General features: G+C 43.6%; 1 protein-coding gene across 3 annotated transcripts in view; it reads right to left on the reverse strand.

The window, feature by feature from the left end:
• Window positions 1-1,948: 1,948 nt before the first annotated feature.
• Window positions 1,949-20,222, reverse strand: part of MXRA7 (matrix remodeling associated 7) — a 59,020-nt gene continuing 40,746 nt past the window's right edge. Inside the window, exons 4-5 of one of the 3 annotated variants that reach the window (XM_033139424.1) lie at window positions 16,956-17,036; window positions 9,134-9,272 (exon numbers count right to left, since the gene is read on the reverse strand). In XM_033139424.1, the coding sequence (XP_032995315.1) occupies window positions 17,003-17,036 (34 nt within the window). In that variant the 3' untranslated portion in view covers window positions 9,134-9,272; window positions 16,956-17,002. Of the gene's footprint in view, window positions 2,519-9,133; window positions 9,273-16,955; window positions 17,037-20,222 lie in introns of those variants that run through there. The other 2 variants (XM_033139422.1, XM_033139423.1) reach the window with 2 other exon arrangements.

Raw genomic sequence — 20,222 nt, forward strand, 5'->3', positions numbered from 1 at the left:
GACCTCGCTTCCCTCTCCGCCTGGAGGAGGTGAGAGCTGCGCAGGACGGCAGATCACGCATGCGCGGTGTGGAAGGAGGAACAAAGATGGCCAAGATATGCCTAAAATCTGCATGTGCTGATTTATATGCGTAGGTGCACATTTAAAAATAGTTACCGGTACTGAGCCATAAACACAGTGCGCTGCCCAGGCAGCCAAGGAAGCTGTCTCATGGCTGCTAGGGCTTTCACCTGTGCCATAGGACTTCTAGCTCTTTTTTCTGGCGCCCCTCATCTGTTCTGCGGGTGCCCTCCCTCACAGTGCCATTTTAAGCAAGTTTACTACTACTTAGTACGCGTGCTTAACCCTAACTCTACTTCCCTGGGGGAACTCACTGAATTCAATAGAACTTACATCTGAGTACTGTAGTAGACATGGTTAGGATTGTGCTGCTTAGCAGCGTGAAAAGATTTACATAATTGCAAACTTGACAAAAGTGGTCATAAGCAATAAGTAAAACTCATCAGAAAGTGCCCAACCAAATGGAACGATTTCCACATAAATCATAATGGGATCTAAAAATACAAGATACAAAAAGTTAATAGCTGTAACGGTTATTAAACAAAACCCCCAGGGCCAAGGGTCTGTTCAGCAGCCTCAGCTTTTGTGGCTGGAGTGCAATCCAGTTAATTCGTGGACGCTGCAATTGTAGCGCCTTCCTGATTTGTCTTAAATGTTCAAGATGACTTAAGGCTAGCAAATTATAAGCAAAAGTTGTTTTGTGGGGAATGGGGACAATGCTGCCTAATGGTGCAAGTAGCCACCAGCCCACCACTGAAACACTTATCTTCGAAAGGATTTCTTTTCTATTGATGAAAGTGAGTTGGAATGAAATGGCATAGAATACCAAGGAAAAAACATTTTGCCTGTGCTCTTCACCAAACTACAGGTGGCAATCTTATGCTTACTTGCTTAGGAGGAAGTCTTATGAAATCAATGAAGCTTTCAGTGAATAACTCTCAGTAAGATCACACTGTTATAATACATGAATTGACTATTATTTAATGAAGATATCCCAGCATGTGTTCTTACACCCACAAAGTCCCTTTGGACAAGATGCATTTCTCTCCCACTGCTTAAAAAGCTATGGATTCATTTCCACATTCATGTAAATGTTATGCTGTTAATTTTTTCTCTGCCTTAAATTCTAAGCAGGTAGTACTCATTTTATGATGTAGGGGCTCAGATTTTATTTTTTATTTTTTGGATTTTATTAATTTGTTGATAGCTTGTGATGCTGCTCCTTCTGAACAGCCATACTGGACTGGAGGGTGGAGAATTGCAATGTGGACATTTAAAATAAATAAAAGTCTCCATTTTACTGGAGAATATAGGGTCAATACATAACTATATTATGAGAGTTCTTATATGTGTCGTGGAGTATTTAGTTCAAAGGCTGTATGGCTTATTCCTACCAGAGGAAAGCATGTGAAATTTGAATTGAAAACTGAATAAAGTGTTATTTTAATACTAGCCTGAGATCTTGGGGCAATCTCCCCCGCCCCACTTCCTTTCTGCTGGCCTTTTATTGAATAGCAGAAGAACAAATGCAAAGCCCATATGGTCCTTCTCAACAACAGCACATGCACACTCAGTGTTCCCCCCTTTTGTATGTTAAACAAGAATGCATTTATTTAAGATATCAAGAATACATTTATTTAAGAAAACATAACATGAAAACAAACTTTTCATAAAATTTCCTAATGTGCTTTTAGCAGTAAGTTAAAGGTAAAGGTAAAGGCAGTATATCCATTTATCCCATATTAAATATGAATGAGCATAGATCTTTATTTGTGAAAGTTTTAAGTTAATGTTTATCATCAGCTTTTTTAAAAAATCAGGGTTTTAGCCTTCCACAGCATCCATGAGAAAGTTTTGTCAACAAGTGTGTGAAATCTGGTAAATGCAATGCCAATTAAGAAAATGATTTATTTGGAAATAAATGGGAGATAATATGTTGAGAAAGTAGCTGACATTATTTACTTTGCTGCCAGCAATAATATGTTTCTAACCACCATTTATTACTCTACCTAATTGGTTACATTATCTCAAAACAGATCATTTCAAAACAATTATCTTGTTTCAGCTGAGTTCAGAAACATTGAATCTTCATGCAGCACTAAGGTTATCTTCGAGTGTATGGAGCGTTGATTGGGATAGCAGTTGGTATATATTCAAACAAAAAAACCAGAGGACATTTTTCTTCTAGGAAAAATAAGTTCCCAAAAATCAGAATAAAAGCTAGTATTGAATATTTTTAATAGGCCAAAACGCAAACATTATCTTGTTCTACGTATTTTTGCTGAAAGTCCTGCAGCCTCCAGCGTTCTAAAGAATTAAAAACAAACGGTGGTGACTTGCAGTCTACATGTCATAAAGCTTAAGCTGTTCTTTGATGTCAGTTTCAGACATCTCCCCAAATGTATCTGTTTTTTCCTTTAAGAGGGTGAAGACGGCAGTCAGTTGTTCTCTTTGGACCCTGCCAAGAAGAGAAGAACAATAACAGAAAGAGGAAAATGGAAAAAAAAACATTGCTTCATAAACTTATAATGCGTCTGAGCAGGATTAATGGAGTCTGTCACGATGCTTTCTGATACTTCTTCTGCAGTTATATCTGGTGTCTCTGTGGTATGAGTACGATAGCCCTGGGATACTCCCCATCCAGAATTAAAAGCAGGAATGGAGAACCTGTGACACCCCACCCCCCCAGGTGTTGGACTCATCAGCCCTAGCCCACTAACAACATCTGGGTGGTACCATATTTCCCACCCCAGACCTAAAGTTTGCTTTATGGTAGGACATTTGAATGAAACCCTTCCCTAACATTCAGAATGTAAAATAGCATGCACCTCTGGCTGTGGGGGACCTTGGTTTCTAACCCCCACTCTGAGTGTGTTCATTTATTAAAAGGAGATGGTTTTTCAGATACAAGAGCCTATTTCCCTGAATCCCACCAGTTCCAAAAACATGTTCATTTTTTTGGTCTCAGAAATCGTGGAAGCTAAGACCAGTAAGGTGCTATGTTACATATGAAGGTGTTTACGTAAATAGACAGCTTATTCAGGCAGGCACAACAGAGCAGTTGTTTACAGCAGGACTTCAGTTTAATGTAATTTAGAGGGAAGTGATGGGATGTCTAAAAACACCTGTAACTTCAGGTTACTTCTCCCATCCCTTAGACCTTAGATGGTGGACATGCTCTGTGACTTGTGGCATTTTTTAATGTTTTGTTCAACTTGAACTTTACTTTGTAGAAACAGGCATCTCTGAAGTGTGTTGCCCTTAAAAATAACTATGGTTCCGAAACATACTTTTCTGATGGTCTCCTCCACTCTGATACCTTGATGAACAGATCTAGCACTTATTCTTCATCGAAATTAGGAACAACTGGGGATTAATCATTCGCTATTCAGGAGTCAGTGAGGAGTTGAGCAGGGGTCCCAAAGGGATATGTGTGATACAGAAGCAAGTTCAGTTTAAATGAACCTTCAGGGGTAAGAGGACATCATGTCTGCACAAAGTAATGCTAAATGCTAATTGCATATTTTATTTCAGAAAATCATAGATGTCTAACAGCAGGGCTGAGATCTTTAATGTGGAACTCTCATCCTAAACATATTTTAGTAAAGGGGAGGGGAATACTAATAATAAGTCCTGGCCGTTCAAAATCCCAATTCAGTCATCTTTCCCACCCTTCCATATAAAGACACATTAGGAGGCTATTGATGCTGAAGAAAGAAACTAGTTCCCCCCCCCCAATTATTGAACAAGTCAATCTTAAGGCACATCTGAACGGATAAAGCAACAGACTCCTTTGGAATGTGTTAAAGTCTATTGTGAAATGAACTTCTGAGTCAAGAACCTTGAAAAATTCATGGGTTACACATGGCAACTGTACTGGTGTAAGAACATGCACATTCTTGAATCTGTAGTTCAGTTGAATGTCGGTTTCTTGAAGTGGCAAAAGAAGAAATGTTGGTAAATTCAGAAAGACTGGATTTGGAACTAAGAGGAACTTCAATAGCAATGAATGACATTTTTTTTTAAAAAAGACCTCTGGCTTAAAAATGGATTTTTCCATGGTTATGTTTCAAAAGAAATGTAAATTTTATTGTTATTTTTCTTCTTCACCAAAAAGAGGAGGTAGAACAGGACTGTATGTGTTGTATCCAATGCTGCGAGTGCAGAGTTATACTCGTGCAATAGGACTTTACTGTAAATAGGACACTGCGGGGGGCAGGCTTCTGCCGGGAGAGCAGAACCCCAGATAACTGAGCACCTTCAATGCTTTTCAATAATATTTGTGTACGCCCATGGGTGCAGGAGATGGAGAGGAAAGGGGGAGGAAATGAAGCGACAGGCAGCCTTTCATGTGAACAACTCCAAATCCTTATCTACTTTGGAGTGAGGCATCGCTTATTTCCAATTTTGGACTGCTCTTTTGTGCAAGTATGGTAGATCACAAAAGGTGTATGTGCACATATAAACAAATACCCATGGATCTCAGGTTTCCTGGCTTGAAGCAACACACACACACACACACACACACACACACACACCTGCTGTTTTGTGCAAATCTGGTAGATTGAGAAAAATAATAATAAAGCTGTGTGTTTACAGGTAAACAAATACCAGTGTGCATGCCCATAGTGACCTCAGACAAGGCTAGCCCACCCACGAAGTGGCGTGAAGTAGCTGCCTCGCCTCAGGCAGCAGAAGCTCCTGAGGCAACAGCCTCATGGATGCCTCCTGCCACTCACCCACCTCTGCCAGAGAACCGGTGCCAGTATAGCTGCTGATCTGCTGGTTTCCTGCAAGATCTCATCGAAGACTTGCAAGATGTCAAGGAGAACAAAAGTTCTCATGAGATCTGGGTGAGATCTTGCAAGCTCTTTCACGGAATCGGCACAAATGCCAGCATTGCTTCTCCACAAGAGGCGGAGGTGACACAGCTGGTGGTGCAGTTGCAGTGCCACTGGTAGGTGGCACAGTGGTGGTGAGCGTCCCACTGGTGGTGGTGTGGCAGAGCAGGGTGGCACTTCCTGTTTTGCCTCAAGTGGAAAAATGGAGCGTACCATCCCTGACCTCAGGATTCTAGAACTTACAGCTGTCAGTTTTGAGGGAAGGCAGGCAAGAACCCACAGTCCAGGTGGGGCTCACTAGCTCGGGGAGGAGGTGTGTGATGCCTCAGCTGGAGTAGGCTTAGGACAGGTGAGGGTCACAGGCGTCGTCAAGCCCAGAAGGTATAAAAGGAAAGCCGTCCTGGCCAGGCCGGCATCCTTGCTGGGAATAGCTCTCCTGACAGATGATTTGGACTCAGGTAATTGAATGCTACTAACAGTGGAAGACAGGAGTCCATGGGCTTGACTAAACAACTAAACAACAATTGAATACTTTCAATGCTTTTCAATAACATTTGTGGATCTGGGGTGGGGTGGGGCAGTTGCCCCCTCCTGGCTATGCCCTTGTTGGCTACTCTCATTAAAAAAGAAGACAGGAACAATCTACATCTCTTGTACTGCAACTTCAGGTTCTGATATTCATATTTTGTGTGCTATTCAATGCTACTTGCAATCAGAGAAATTTCATCTGCTTCTTTTCTTTATCTGCTTTCAATTGAAATGTGTTATGGTTTATTTAGATGCTGCTTTTTGGCCCTAAAGCTTAAGTCTATGGATTTCAGTGGTTCTGCTCTGAGGATGACTTAACTGAATAGCATCCTTTGTGTGCTGATTCAGCATTTTTACATCCAGATGCAGAAGATTTAGCATCTACCAGTCACTGCTGCGCCACTAGAATGCCAGCTTGGTGTCTAGATTTTTGGAATCCAAATGACATTCTATAACTAAGTGATCCTTCCTCCTTTCCTCAGCCCCAAATATTGGGGGTGGAGAGTTACCGGTAAGTTTTATTGGGACCTTGGTGGAGGGAAAGGACTGACACTCTCTCTGCCTCCTGCCGCACTCCCAGTCATGATTGCCCCCACCCCTGCTGCTGCTGTGTGGTGGTGGTGGAGGAAGAAAAGAAGCAGATAAAAAGGTAGTACTATTTGGAAAGAGAAGGGTTAAAATGGTAGTCTTGAGTAGGAACAAGGAGTAGGAAGCTGCCTTATATGAATTGGTCTATCCAGTAGCTGATGCCATCAGGTGGGTCCCTGCAGCTTACCCAGAGGAAAAGGCAATGGGGAGGTCAGTACTGAGCAAACACACTGGCGTGAGCACTTTATTGACTCCACTGGTGCATTTGTGCAGAATCAACCTCCCTACAGCCTTGCCCTTCCCTTTCTCCCTCTTGGCAAGCAGCAGCAACAGCTCACCTGCACAGAGATCAGGTAAGCACTTCTGCCCACCACTGAAGCCATCTAACTCAATATTGTCCACACTGACTAGCAGCTCTTTCCAGGATTTAGAGTTGATGTTTTCCCAGCCTTATCTGAAGATGCCAGAGAATGCACCTAGAACCTCTTGCATGCAAAACATGTGCTCTTCCACTGAGCTACCATTCTTCCCCCAAGAACCTAGGGAGATTCCTAAAGGGAGCAAGGGAGAAATCATAGTGAAAGAAATGACCAAAGCACCACTTAATCAGACCACACCCAGCCTATACAGTATAGGCCAGAGTAGCTGTGCAATGGGAACAGATGTTCCAGAAACATTTGGCCTTGTAGGCCACTATTTTTCCTTTCGGTGTTAGACTTTATTCGTTTTTATTTTTAAGATGTTGTGTAAGTTAATCTAAATTGTTTTATGCAAAGTTGTATGGATTGGTCTTTTTATTGATGTATTGATCATTGAAACTAGGGTTATCTGTAATCTTGTTCTCCTCCATCTTTCTGGTTCAACCCTATCTTCACTGAGCAGAGATGCCGTCCAGATGCAGCCTTATTCTCTATTTCCAACTTTGCTTGGCTTGGTGCTGTCTCAGCTTCCCCTCAACCACTTTTCAGCTGCCCAGAGGACAACTCACCCACATGTGCCCATATTCAGTCCACTGTTACACAGCTCACCTATGTGAAATGTGAATGGGCCCAGAGATCACATGACATGCAAAAGCATGAAAGGAAGTTTTTCAGGGCAGAAGGTGGGGGGGGGGAGGAAGAGAGAGAGAGATGCCTGTGATGTTGTGTCCTGCCTACTTTTAGCCCAACATAAACTGATAATTTGAATTTGCTCTTTTAGAATACCTACTTCTCATACCATTCCTTCAAAGTTGATACTGTCTTCTAGCTGTTAATCTTGGGCAGTAATTATGCTATTGTTTCCCAAGGAGGATATAACTAGTGCTCTTTGAAGTATTCCTCCCGCCCCCGCCCCCCAGGGGTAATATTTGAAACAAACCAAGTAGTTCAAGGGTTGGAAAGGCATGGATACCATGCACATTAACAAACACAATGACCATTCATATAAACTATTTAAAGGTTTATTGGACTGAATAATGGCAATATACATTTTAAGCCACTAGAAATTACAGTCCTATGTATATAAGATCCACCTTCACATTTAGAAAAAAATGTAAAAAATACCCAGACAGCCATTTTTTTTGTCATTATTGAGGAGATAGCTTTGCTTGCTGCCACTAGTAATATTCCTTGTACAATAGACGTATTGCTGTATACTGAGACATTATATTGTATATAAGGCATTCTTTGCATAGTTAATGCTGTTTGGAACACTGAATCTGTCAATGTGAGTTGGAGGCAGAATGGTTGCTAACAGGTTTTTCAAAGCCGAGTGTCCTTATACATATTTGTATATATAAATAGGATTCAATTGCAAACTGTATTGCTAGTGAAAACATACAGAAGCAGAAGCTTAGACTTAAAAAAGAAAAGAAAAGCCAAACTTCCCACTGTTTCCTAAATAAGCCCTTGAAAAAGTTATGCTAAGGGGGGAAAAACATCTGCCCCAAACCTAGGTGCCCCAAAGAATGATTGACTAAACAATTTCAAGTATTGTCTGCATAAGTTATCATTTTTAAAAGCAGCTTGGGTTTGATATATTATTAAGCAACGAATCAGTCTGCCCTCAAAACATGAAGAAAAAACAGGAATAATTGGGGGGGGGGTTCCAGCCTAAAATGGTAATTCTTCAAAACAGGAAGTGACATCAGTATTGTCCTGAAATGCTACCTTTGTGGAGGAAAAGACATATAAAACCAGTGTAGGCTTACAGTAATTGATGGTTTCTAGCCACTAAGGCCCATCAGACGTTATTTTCTGTATGGGTTAACAATATAATAAATCTTTTAGGGAAGCAAAGAACAAAGAAGTTCAAAAAAGATGTAACAGTTTGGTCTCAGGGAGAAAAGAAAACAAGGATCTTCAAGGTCACTCGGGAAGTTTATAATTAATATTTCAAGAGTTGCCTTACATTTCATGGATTACGTTTTCTAACTCTTTAATTGGGGACAGGAAGCAACTGCTAAGTAAACAGAAGCGTTGGCTATCGAGCATTAATGATGCTCAGACCTCATGATGAAAATCAGTCATGAACTATTACACTAAGGCGGCAATGCTGCATATCCATTTTGCTGGGAGTAAGCCCCATTGAACTCTGCGGGACTTACTTCTGAGTACACATGCCTAGGAGTGCAGTCTTATCTCTCAGGATTCATTCTACCTAAGACGGAGGACTGCTTCGTCTTCAAAAGGCTATGAAGCAAGATAGGCTACACTAAAGTCTACATCCTTCCACCATCCACAAACCTTCACAATGCTTTGTATCTCAATGCATTGTCTTCAAGGATATAAAGGAAGCTTTTGGTCCTAGGTGGAGGGATGGAAAGGGACCAACTAGTTTGATATTGTATCTCTGGACTGGCTGATGCAATGGGCAACCTTTGTCCATGCTATCTAAACGGAATATCTTGGGTTTTTCTTTTGGATACAGCAGATATGGAGTGGTTGTCACACAACAAAGTGCATTCATGAGTTTTACTTTGACATCCAAGAACAGCACCCTCAAAATGTAACTTCCGTAACTTTCTCTAGCCCACATAATTCTTGGGATCAGGCCACACAGATCCTTTACGCTCTCAATATTACAAAGATTTATTCTGAGGAACTCAGCTTCGTTCAGCCAAAGAGAAAGTCCCATATTTTGAGGGGTTATTTATTTTTCGGTTATGTATGCGTATCAGGTTGGTTTGGGGTTTGTTTGTTTCTCAAGCCTTTAAAGATGCCAAAGGGAAAGCCTTAGGAAGAGTTTAGGGATAACTTCATATAGTCTTCAGTTCTGCAAGGGAAACAAGAAGAAAAATAAAGAGGATACATTTCAGTCATGTCGCCTTCTGTGGGTTGCTTTCTTACTACTATTTTCTGAGATAAGTGGAGGAAAGGACCGAGTTTAGGGAGGGAGTTTGAAGGAAAGTTTCTGAACCACCAGGCACACACACAGAGTGATTAGCAGAAGGGGTGCCTCAAGGTTTAAGGCATTTGCTTCATCATTTGCAGCAGGGTAGTCTATGCCCAAGAAAGTGAGAACTGTACCTAGAAACCTCTTATTTTGTGCCAGGCATATTCCAAGTTCTAGCCCTGCAAACTGAAAACATGCAAGGATCCGTGTAAAACCAAATGAATATGTCTCAGTGTCCCACCTCAAACATTTCCCCCTTTGCATATCCCAAGAAAAGTGGGTCACTTGACCAAATAGCATGTTTCATAATATAGGTCTACAAAACAGATTCAGGCAGGCCATACATTGCCGGTGCCGGCACTTCTCACACATTACGGATTTGCGTCAGCCTTTCCACGGTTGACAGAAGCAGTTTTTACTGACCCAGGAAACTGGAGCTTGCAACGGAGGGAATTACTGCAGTGCATAGCTTTAACCAATCTCATTTCTGCTGGCAACCCTTTCCTAAAAATATGCACACCCCAGCATCATTTCCTTATCCCCCCCCCCGCATACATTTTCCATAAAAATCAAAGACTGACTCGGTTCATAAATATTTTGAGAGCACGTGCTTGCTAAGGTCTGTTGTTGAGGCAATATGGGTACTGGTAACCATTTATCATAGACAGCAGTGGACAAGTTGTATACTCACCCATGTCTTATATATCAGACAAAATGAGTTTACACCCAATTGTCCAGTATAAAAAGATACAGACTATAATCTTCTTTATGCTGGAAATAATCTCTTAATAATTTACAAAGGGCAGCATAGTTCAGTCACACACAGTTGTTTATTGTTCCCCTTTTATAGATTGAATAAAAGAAAAAGAAGCAAAGTGTATGAATCCATGATCACTTATACCAGTGTTGACTTACTGAAGTTAATGAGGCTAAAGCAATGGAAATGATCGTGAAATAGCTCCACTAGGTTGCAGTCAACATGATTAAAGAACTGGTGTGCCTGCCCTTAAACCACTTTTACCTCATTTGGGTCAAAGGAGCTTAATGGCTTAAGTGACAGGCAGACAGCATTTGAATGCCATTACACTCTTCAGAAATGGTCCTTTCCCCAAAGTAGCTTTGGGATCAACAGACTTAATGGCCTCGGTGTGTCATGTCAAGTCTTTTTGAGCTGTTGGGCCACACAACAGTTCTCTTGATGCATTGCCATATACATTTATGTAAGGCATTTTATTCACCTTGTCGTTTCAGCTGAAACGGTTCATCCCAATCTTAAGACAAACATTAATGTCAGCATCAGTTGGCTTGGCAATGAAAGCATCATCATGCAAAAGAGAGTTCCACATGCTTTCCGATTCCAGCTTTGTGGACAGTCACTGACTTTAGTGTTTTAGGGAAACAAAATGACATTCAGTCGTTCTATGAAATTCTTGATGCATCTTCTCCATGCATAGGGAAAGGAGGGTACCTACATACAGGGGCGGAGCAAGGGGGTGTGATGGGGGCGGGCTGTCCCAGGTGCCACCCTGAGGGGGTGACACTCAGCGTGATCCCCGTAACCCCCGAGCCTACAGCAAGCGACGGCCATGACGACAAAGCGGCAAAGCTCTCCCCCTTTCCCCAGGCTCATTGTAGGCCTGGGAGGCGTGGGGAGGCGCTGTTGCCCCACTCACCCGCTCGGTGCTTTGCATTGTTCCTTCTTGCTTGGGCTGCATGTGGAGGGGAGGGGCGAGAGGGGACGCTTCTCTTGGGCTGCTGGCACCCCTCCCTGGCCCACCCCTCGCCTCCACCCGCAGCCCAAGCAGGAAGGAACGAAGCAAAGTGCCGAGCAGGTGTGAGCAAGCAAGCTGCGGAGTGAGGCTTTTTACCGGGTGGCAGGGCAACAGCACCTCCCAAGCCACCCAGTAAAAAGCCTCGCTCCACAGCTTGCTTGCGGTTTGCCGCCACCGCCAGCAACCCGCTACACAGTGCACATGCGCAGCGTCACTATGTAGCGATGCATGCGTCATACGTAGCGGCGCCCCGCCTCCAGGTGCACCTCGCGTTTGCCTCTCCGGGTGCCCGAGCGGCTTCCTATGCCACTGCCTACGTACAGAGAACAATCTTATTTTGACCATTATCACCCAAAAATGCACATTTCTGGAAAGTTCACTAACAGCCCAATCTACCCATTCAAGCCAATATACTTAGATTTTACTACAAGCATCAGGAATTGCATTAGCTAATGTGTCACTATGCAAGCAATTCATCTGATGTAAAGTTAGCTAACTTTGCATGGCATAGATCCAAAATATTGTACAAGTAGGGAGAGGAATATGAGATCATAGTCCCTTGATGGCTCCCAATTCTCCCATTCAGTAATTTTCTGCAGTTTCCTAATCCATTCATCCCCTTCCCTATCGCTTGTTGACATAGCAGAACACTCATAAGTTAGCAGATGGGGAATGACATCAGCTGCCTGAAGAAGGAGCAGTACAACACAGAAGATATGAGAAGGAAAATCTGTGAAGGATTTCCAGGTGGGGCACAGATAAAGAACAAAAAGACCAGGGGAGAACTAGAAGCTGAGCGGAAATGGAAAATTTCAAAAGCTCAAAGCAGAATTCCCACTGCCCCTCTGTTTTCTCTATGCCTTCCTAGCACATTCGGAAAGAAGAGAAATTTTGGCCCACTAGCAAAAAGACACCATGAGTTGTATCCAATTAAATTATACTCAGAGGAGATCCACTGAAATTGATGCACCTATGTTAATTTCAGTGGGTGTACTCTCATGATTTCCCCTTATATGAATGGTTTTATTTGAAAATTTGCATGCAGGTTAATTATAGTTTCTAGAGAAAGGGCTATGCTGACTGCAGTAAGCCTCGCCCCATTGGGTCTGAAGATTCCTGCTTCTTCTTCCCCACCCTTGAGTGGTCTTACCGTGCTGCAAAAGATGAAAAGCAAAAAAGAAAAAGAAAAAAAAGGAACAGAAACTTACCAGCCTCTCTTTTCCCAAAGAAGCACCATGCTGGACAGGAAAGCAAAGCTGCTGATAAACGAGTGGGAGGAGAAGGACAAGGCAAGCAGCGAAAGGGCAAATGACAACAGGAAGAGAAGGTATTTACCATCCCAAGACTACACACACAAGGAAACAGCAAGCAGATATCACGGGAGGAGCAAGCAGGGGGGGGGGAGCATGCACTGGGGAGCAGGATTGGCAGAGGCCAAAAAGGCACCTGCTCCAATGTATTCCCCACCCCTCGGAAGGCCTAGCTGTGTTTGTGGAAGGGGGAGTTGGCAAAAGCGCCTTAGCTGCTCTGATTGATTCTCTGCAATCGCTTCTTTCTTTTGGCATATTTGAAGGAGCTGTCTTATGATGACGTGTCTGTGCAGTCTGCAGTGATGCAACAGTGGTGCTTTGTGACTAGAAAGACAAACTTGTACGTTGTCCTTAAAAACAGGACACAAGCAGACCCCAAATGGGAAATTCTCGCCCTACCCTGTGGGATTTCACCAAGAAGTTGTGGTGCACTAACATCTAGATCCAAAGTTGAGAGTTCTTCCTATCGTATGAATTTCGAGTTTCAGAGTGTTGTGCACAAATCTGCTGCAAGCTTTGGCCACTGTAGATTAAATGAAGGGCAGGTCAAGCAGGAGGGCTGCATCCACTCCATTCTCATCTTCTTCACTTGGAGTTAAACTAGGGCAAACACACAGCTATTGGTGATAGTAAACACAACCACCATGCATCCAGTTCCCCACTGCCCATTGCCGTAATGTCTAGTAGAACGTATACTGGCTGCAATCTGCAGTGCCAAAATCATATTCATTCCCCAACCTGCATAATTGGGAGGTGGGAAAACATGAGATCATGACGTCACAACACAAGGTACGTTCTACTACACATTAGAGAAAGAGAAGTGGAGCGAGATGCAGAGCTGCTGTTTCCATTGGCAGCTGCACGTTTCCCATGATGTATAAGTCTGGCCGTCAGGAAACTGCTTTGGGGTTGTCTGTGCCTGGAAACAACAGCACCTGATACTATCAAAATGGTGGCTACATCAGAATGGCACTTTGTTGATATTTCCCAAGAGGGGTGACATTCGGAAAGCATCCTGACCTTTATCGCTCTTTCAAAACTCACAGGACACTCGAATGTTGTCCTTCGCCTCTGGCTGACCCTAAAACACTGTCAAGAATGTGCACACAGACATTCACCTCAAAATGGAAATTTCACAGGGGCCATCTGCAGACCTTCTTGTCCTTAGGCTTAGGCTCATACCCTTAGTGCAAGGGGCCCCCCACTCTCCATTTCATTAATCTATGGAATGACAAGAAGATATTGTGGGTTGTATCAGCCCAGGTCCTGCCCAGAGCAGACCCACTGAAATTAGTGGAACTTAGTAAGTCATGGTCATTAATTTCAACAAGTCTACTCTGGTGACCAAGAAAACCTGTGTTTCTAGACCCTTGCTTAACTACACTGAACAACTTATGTTGGTTTATACCTTTGTAACTGCCTAGGCTTCCTCAAATAATGCTTGGAATTGTAGTATGGAGACACGGTGAGGAAAAAGGTCCCCACCACATCTACCATCACCACCACTCTCAAGCTACAATGCCAAGGTTTCCCTGGGAAGAGGGACTGGTTGAGAAACCAGTTCCAATCTGGTGTGGATATGCTGCTATAATACAAAAAAGGGCGAAAGGGTTTTGCAGAGAGGCTTCCCAAGATCTACAGAGGGCGCCCCAACACCAGGAATCTCACATGGTCTTCCCGTAAAAAACGAAACGTAACAACTAGAAGACTGGAAAGGACAGAATCCAGAATCATATCCTGCTTTGAATTGTTGCATCCTTCAGGATTAAATCCTAATATGACCAGAGATGCATAAAGTATAATTCACAAATCACTTACTGAGGCTGTTTCTAAAATGCATCCTTTAGACTTCCAGATAGGCAGGTGGGTGGGTGAAAGTGCATAAGAGGAGGAAAGGTAATGCTTTATACGTAAATGTAGAATGTGGAACCCATTTGAAATCATGAGCATTTCCAGGCTGGTTTGTTCCCTTGACACCAAAGGGTCTACTAACTAAGTGGAAGTGGAAGTTTGCCAACTTGAAGAGGCTTCTGGACTGCAGGTTTTGGCCACAACCCAGGACCTAGTCACTTACTGCAGGGCAGCTTCACAGATTTTCACTGGGGTATCTGCAACACTGAGAAGGTTGGCATGAAGGGCGCTTGCTGAAGCCCGTGCCCCAGCAGGAAGCTCGCTTCCAATCCCCCGGCTGCTGTCTCTTCTTGCTGCCTGTTCACCTGCCCTCTTGGAGGGAGCAAAGAGAAGGGGCAGCAGTGCCTTGCACTCATTCTCTTGGGCAGGGTTGCCTGTTGGGCCCCAAAGGAAAGGCGCATTGTGGCAACAATGGCGAGGGAGAAAGGGGTGGGTGTGCTTAAGGAAGGGAGCCCACGGAGAGCATCTTGCCCCCAAGGGGCCCTTGGATAGGCACTGGACACCGATGCTGATCCTCAGCTACCACCAAGACAAGTTATGGAATGGAGCTAAGCCAAGAGGACAAAAAGTACTGAGGAGCCAGGCAGTACTGAGGAGCCTATGCAGTGCAGCTGGATTCCTTGTAGACCTCTATTCTTTGCTTCTTCCCTAATCTTACCATTTGGCTTGTCACTGCTCTTGACCCCTGCTGGATCCTATGTCATAACTTGCCCTTCATCTTTGGTCCTTACTCTCTGTTCCTGGGGCTGTATCTTTCTGCAATCTTGGAAGCTTTAACCTTGCCTTGATGTCCTGGCTGACTAAACCTTGGCATGATCATAATCCATAGTCTTCAGCTACCTTCAAGCTTTGCTGTCCCTGCCTATTTCCTTGGCCTCTGACTTGAACAAGTTCCGAACGCATCCCTTACGTGTGAAGTGTTGAATTTTCCATTTGTGCTTTAATGATTAAAGTTGTTTGCAATCAGAAAGCTGACATGAACCAGGACACCCCTTGAATTTTCTCCCTGTTGCCAGATTTTGAACTGGCCCAGATAGTTGCCCCTTGAACAGCAGTTTTATGTGGAGCAATTAGCAGTGGATAATGATTAGCTCCAAGACATGAAAAGCTTCACTTGCTGATGTCAAACCTATGTTAAAGGCAGAGAAGCAAGCCCGAGCTGCTGTAGCTGAGTGGCTAGGTTCAAGTCTAATTTCTACCATAGACTCAAAAGGCAAACCATTCTCTCATCTCCACTCTCCATCTCAAGAATACTGTTGATCTTCCTTACTGGGTTGTTTCAAGGATTGTTGAGATAATGCATGTTTCTGAACACTTGGGAAGTACTGTATGAATGCTAAACAATAATGATTTTCAGAAAAGCTTGTTCTTCAGTATGAGAATTTCTGGAGCTGTTGGGCAAATGGTCCCTTTAATAACTACCCTCTTATTTTCATGACTGCACAGCAAGCTAAGCCCCATATGTAGTTGTTGCGTAGTGTCTACATAAGGCAGCCGTCCCCAACATGGTGCCCTCCAGAGGTTCTGGACTACACTTCCTATGATCCCTGACCACTGGATTTGCTGATTCAGGCTGATGGGAGTTGTAGGCCAAAACACCTAGAGAGCACCAAGTTGGGAATGGCTGATTTAAGCCAAAACTGCAAGCATTAGATTGTAAACAACACAGCAAAACCGTGGCAAAGGATATTAGTGGACTGGGGTCAGTGTGTCCTATAATGCAAACACCTTCCAATATTGAAAAGCCAGGGCCCAGTCCGGTAAGCACAATAAAACCCCATTTGTGTCAATGGGAGAGATTTCAGCATGTGCATAGCTTTGGGCGTGCTATGGTAGTTAAAGAGCACAAGCTCTGGACTAGATAATGGCCTTAGGCAAACAACTGTATCTCAGCCTGGAAGCCACGCTGGATGTTTGGGTTCCAAAGAACGTTTGCAAACCGGAACAGTGACTTCCGGGTTTGTGGCGTTCGGAAGCCTAAATGTTTGACTTGCACGGCATTCAACTTCCGAGGTACGGCCGTAATATCATTCTGCTGCATGCGTTTCATTTTGTGTGGACAGTTCCTTCGGGCAGAAAAGACGGCAGTATTACTACAATCAGAAACTAAACCTGAATGGAAAGAAGTTCTGTTCAGCTCATAGCAATTTGACGTAAATGTTCATTTTCAAATTTGGGAGGCAACTTTGCTGGACTCGGATGAAGTCAGAATGTGGATTCAGAGATCTGACAGAGGAATCCTATGTGGAACCCCTGCAGTTCGCTCTTGTTATCTCTAATTCTGGCTGCTGCCTAGGAGGAGTAACCCACAGAATGGAAAATGAAGGCCAGTGAATGTCCCATTAGGGAAAGGCCGGTGTATCCTGTTCCACCATATTGATTTGTGGTGCTCATGGTAAATGAAATGGGGCACAGAGGGGAAGGAGACTAATTCATTAGTTATGAGGAGGGAGGGGGAAGTGGGAGGTGCGGGGACCGGGGGGGACGGGACATGGTCAACTTTAGTTTCAGATCACATTAGCAGAGGTTATAGCTGGTACCACTACTTCTAAGAAGCATCGTCTCCTTACCAAAAAGATTTGTAAGAATGTTTGTGGCCGAGGACCTAAGGTACTTGCTACAGGGATGTGAGGTCAGAGGTCAGCTCAATCCTGTAATATAAACGCAGCAAACCTGGGTCACATCAACATGGCACATGTTGTCAGGCAGTCCCTGACTGGGGTGGGGCTGAGGGGTAAGGCAGTTGTGTTTGCACACAAGGGACTGGGGGGGAGGGAGAGAGAGAGAAGGACTGGGTGGCAGGTGGCATGGCTTCCCTCATCTGATTCAGTGCATCTCCTTACCTGAGGGCAGCCCTGCCCCAACAAACCAGCTAGAAAGAAGGATTGTTTGAAGAAGCCTGAAATGAGAAATTGCTGATGCCACAGCCAGCACTCAGAGGTGGGGCAAGGGCGGGGGAAGAAGAAAAGAAACAAAACCAGAGCTTGGGGGGAAACAAAAAACACAGACACACACAAAATATGGCACATTGACAAGAAACAGAGAATCCGTTAGAAGAAATGCGACAATCTGCCAATGCCAATTAGTGCAGGAGGCTGGAGAGGGGTTTGCGAAGGGCTCTGCATAGAGGCAGCAAGCATCAAGGCTCCCAGCCCAGGTGAATTCTGGAACGGAAATGCATAGCACAGGAGAAAATGCTGTCAACCAGGAAGCAAACCACCACTTGTAACACTGGCATTGCAATCCAGGACAGGGAGAGGTGTCAGAGTACATGCTCAGCCCTTATGAAAAAGTTGTCCCGTAGAACTGCTTGCCTTCCTCTTAAATGGAAGGAACAGTCACTGAACCATCTCCGTGATGGAGGCAAGAGAATCTCCCCTGGTTGTTCTTCCATCAGTCCTTTTGCATTTTTGGTTAAATTAGCACCTGCAGGGATGGGAAGATTATGGCCCTCCAGAGGTTGTCGGACCCACCAGCCCCAGACAGCAGGACCAGGGATGACTGGGGTTGGGAATCCAACAGGACTGCAAGGGCCATAGGTCTCTCCACCCTTGATCTACCCAATGAATGATTGTGGTCTATAAAGCAGACCTGCACATCATACAGGCTCTGGATCATATGTGGTATATGGGAGGCCATGTGTCCTACTTCACAGAGGATGGTCCTCTGTTCGAAGGTGTCCTCTATTTGAGGAATGTCTGGTCCAAATCTGGTTTAAAGGTAAAAAACCAAAACAAGGGAGTGCAGTTACTTTGAAGTTGCCCATCAAGGGCCATCCCAGACTATGTTGAGCAGTATTGTATTTCTATTTAAATTATTTCTCTATCTATCTCTCCCCAGCAAAATTTCAGTCAGCAATGCAAGGTCATTAAAGCAATGGGATTACAAAGTCAGTAGAGCAAATGCATTAGCCACCTGGAACCTCTTTTACCTGCTGATGCATCATTGAAAAGCTAGCTAAGCAGTTGGATCTTTCATCTTGGTATTAATGGAAGAGGTAGAGAAAGCCTGTTATGAATGAGAGCCTAACAGGTACTTAAATTATTACCAACAGAGGAAGGAAAGGACATTATGTTCCTACATGTAAGCACAGCAAATTTGACTCCCTGGGAAATGTGCAAGTCTATACATTTTGTCTGTTAAAGATATGCATGAGGACAGAGGTGCCTCTGACTTGCACTTTCTGCATTTCTGCATGTCATGAATACAAAAATGCAAGCTGCTCTGAGCGCTGAGACTTACAGTGGAAGGGCAGGATATAAATAGTTCTAATAAATAAATAAATGAAAGACTGCTCCAAAACTGCTTAAATAATTTCTTCCAAAGAAAAATATGTTTAGAACTGAGGCAGAAGATAACCATACAGCAAAGCTTGCATCAAAATGAGCCGGGGCTGCTCAGTGATGCAGCTATTGTAGACCACAAGTTAGTTTCTTTTGTGGCTTGATTGTAACTTAACTACCCAGATTACATAAAGACCTTCTTTCCAAAGAAACTGATTTCTAACTACATCCAGTCAAAAGGATCAAACCGCACCAATGAATAGAGGCTTCTCTGAAGGATATTTGATGTAGGAGGCCATTTCTAAGAGTAGGACAACTCCGGGGCCTTTCTGTACCCACAGTAGTATGTATGAACATAACAGGTAGCACTCCTATAGCATCCTACCCAGCTAATGGGTACATTCAATGCTACTTCACTGAGGGCTGCAAAGAATTGTCTTCTTCCAGCGATATGCCTGATGAGCATGAAATGTTCCTGTTAGGTGAACTCCATCTCTTACCAAAAGAAGCTATATATTTGTGCCTGGTGCACACATTTTGAAAGCTTTAAATGAATCTACAAATTCATATTCAGTTCCCTGGACCATTTGGCTTCCTGACCCGATTACTCACCTTGCAAACAACGCCACAAGGCATCCTATGACCTGATCAACAGTTCACATCTGTAATTCATTTGTTTTGCTTGCTCATTTACACCACTCGGATCAGCTTTTGGGGACAGGATAGGTGCATGAATTGTGTGATAAAGCTCTTGTCTGTTATTAATTGATACGCAGGCCAAATATAGGCACCTTGCTGTGCTAACTAACATGGGCATGAAAAGCTGTGCATGCTGAAATTCCTTCTGCTACACAGCTATTCTACATAAAGGAGCCCTGTCCTCTTGCATTTGGTCACCCTACGTGGTGGTCGCAATCTACAACCGAAGCAAGCGGAAGCACTTCTACTAGAGTCACTTGTGTTCAGGTGGAATCTGCAACTCCAATTCGCCTATATGCAGTGATTTCCTCACAAGTGGATTTCCAGTTGGTCTACAGGAGAAAGCAGATCCGGACTGTTTAAGCTGCAATCCTATACACACTTACCCAGGAGTAAGCTCAGCTGAAAACAATGAGGTCTGCTTCTGAGTAAACATGTCTAGGATTGCAGGTTAACATATATAAATTTCAGTTCCAGAACTGGCTTCCTTTCTCCATCACGATGTTCTTTGCAGACCCTTGTGGAACCGTAAGAGAATTATGAACTGAGCTCCAACTGAAGAAGCAGGGTGTCATTCTGCTGTTTTAAATAATAGCAGTCTATAGTCCCTGTTTTTATTGGAACTAAGTGTGACTGCAGAGCAAAGTAAGGGCTCAAAAATAATGAATTATTATCTGTATGTGTATTTGAGTACGTATATAAAGACAGGTCCAGGATTTATGGAATTCCCAATTAAATATTTAGGCTTGCGAGCATGCGACCCATTCCTAGTCAGACTTCAGGTCTCCATTAGTAAGCTCGTTTTTACACAGCTCTGACCAAACAGACACAAAAAAGGGAGGAAAAGGCAAAGCA

The sequence above is a fragment of the Lacerta agilis genome, chromosome 2 (genome assembly GCF_009819535.1).
Source record: "Lacerta agilis isolate rLacAgi1 chromosome 2, rLacAgi1.pri, whole genome shotgun sequence".
Taxonomy (NCBI): Eukaryota; Metazoa; Chordata; class Lepidosauria; order Squamata; family Lacertidae; genus Lacerta; species Lacerta agilis.